The sequence below is a fragment of the Priapulus caudatus genome, unplaced genomic scaffold (assembly GCF_000485595.1).
Source record: "Priapulus caudatus unplaced genomic scaffold, Priapulus_caudatus-5.0.1 Scaffold742, whole genome shotgun sequence".
In the NCBI taxonomy this organism is placed as follows: domain Eukaryota; kingdom Metazoa; phylum Priapulida; class Priapulimorpha; order Priapulimorphida; family Priapulidae; genus Priapulus; species Priapulus caudatus.
The window spans coordinates 145,508-146,723 of record NW_014577803.1 but is presented as its reverse complement, the minus strand read 5'-3'; the positions used below and the strand labels follow the sequence as shown (position 1 = coordinate 146,723).

General features: G+C 55.8%; 1 protein-coding gene across 1 annotated transcript in view; it reads left to right on the top strand.

Annotated features, from left to right (window-relative positions):
* LOC106813226 (tyramine/octopamine receptor-like) overlaps positions 1–747 on the top strand; it is a 1,260-nt gene extending 513 nt beyond the window's left edge. The window contains exon 1 of the mRNA XM_014817307.1: positions 1–747. This exon is cut by the window's left edge and continues 513 nt beyond it. Within this exon, the coding sequence (XP_014672793.1) occupies positions 1–747 (747 nt within the window).
* The last annotated feature ends 469 nt before the right edge of the window (positions 748–1,216 follow it).

Here is a 1,216-nt window from a genome sequence, read left to right as displayed (position 1 = left end):
CCGCCGCTCATCGGCTGGAACGACTGGACGGAGGACGTCGATCCGGATCGGCCGAAGATCTGTCGGCTGACGGAGGAGCGCGGTTACATCATCTACTCGTCGTCCGGGTCCTTCTACATACCGCTCGTCATCATGGCGACCGTCTACTTCAAGATCTTTCTCGCCACCAGGCGGCGCCTTCGCGAGCGCGCCAAGGCGACGAAGCACATCATGGAAGCGTCGTCGACGGTGCGAGCGACGCGCGCCGACTTACAGAGCGACACGGTCCTCGGCGACGACACTTCCGCCGCCGTCGCCATGTACGAGATGTCGCGCGCGTCGCTGCCGAGCGACGGACAGCAGCGCGAGGTGAACGACAACCACGGCGTCTTCAAGGGTCAGAACACGCTGACGGTCGGTGGCGGTAAGAGCTCGCGTCGCGGCAGCAGCGCTAAGGAACCTCTGGAGCGACGCTGTTCGCGTCAGGTGCGCTCGTTCCTCGAGGGAAAACAAAAAATCTCGCTGTCGAAGGAGCGCAGAGCAGCGAAGACGCTGGGAATCATCATGGGTGTGTTCGTTCTCTGCTGGCTGCCGTTCTTCCTCATGTACGTCATACTGCCGTTCTGCGCGCGCTGCCGAGCCAGCGAGCGTCTACAGAACTTCATCACCTGGCTCGGCTACGTCAACTCTTGCCTTAACCCGCTCATCTATACGATCTTCAACATCGACTTCCGACGAGCCTTCCAGAAGATCCTCAGCGTCAAGTAACCGCACGTGGATTACGTATATATATATATATATATATATATACAGTGCGAGAGAGAGAGAAAGAAAAGGGAAGATTCCGAGAGACAAGAGCTGCGATAATAGCAGTTAGATAGAGAGATGAGAAGAGAGGAGACGAGACAGGAGAGAGAAGAGTTGAGAGACGGGAAGGAGAGACGAGAGAGACGGATGAGAGCGATAGAAGAGAGGTAGATATGACAAGGGTTATGCGATTCTACCGGGAGAGAAATAGTGGCGCTATGATGTAGAAAAGATAGTCGAAAAGTCGAGAGAGAGGATGATTAGCAGACGGACAGAGACCGGGACGAGAGACAGATCCGACGCCCCCGGCCGCGAAGCAGAGAGAGACAGAGCGTCAGGCCAGAAGGAAGATAAGAGAGAGAGACGAGATCGAGAGCCAGCGAGAAGAAACAAGAAAGACGAGAAGAGAGAGCGAGAGAGACAAAGAGAT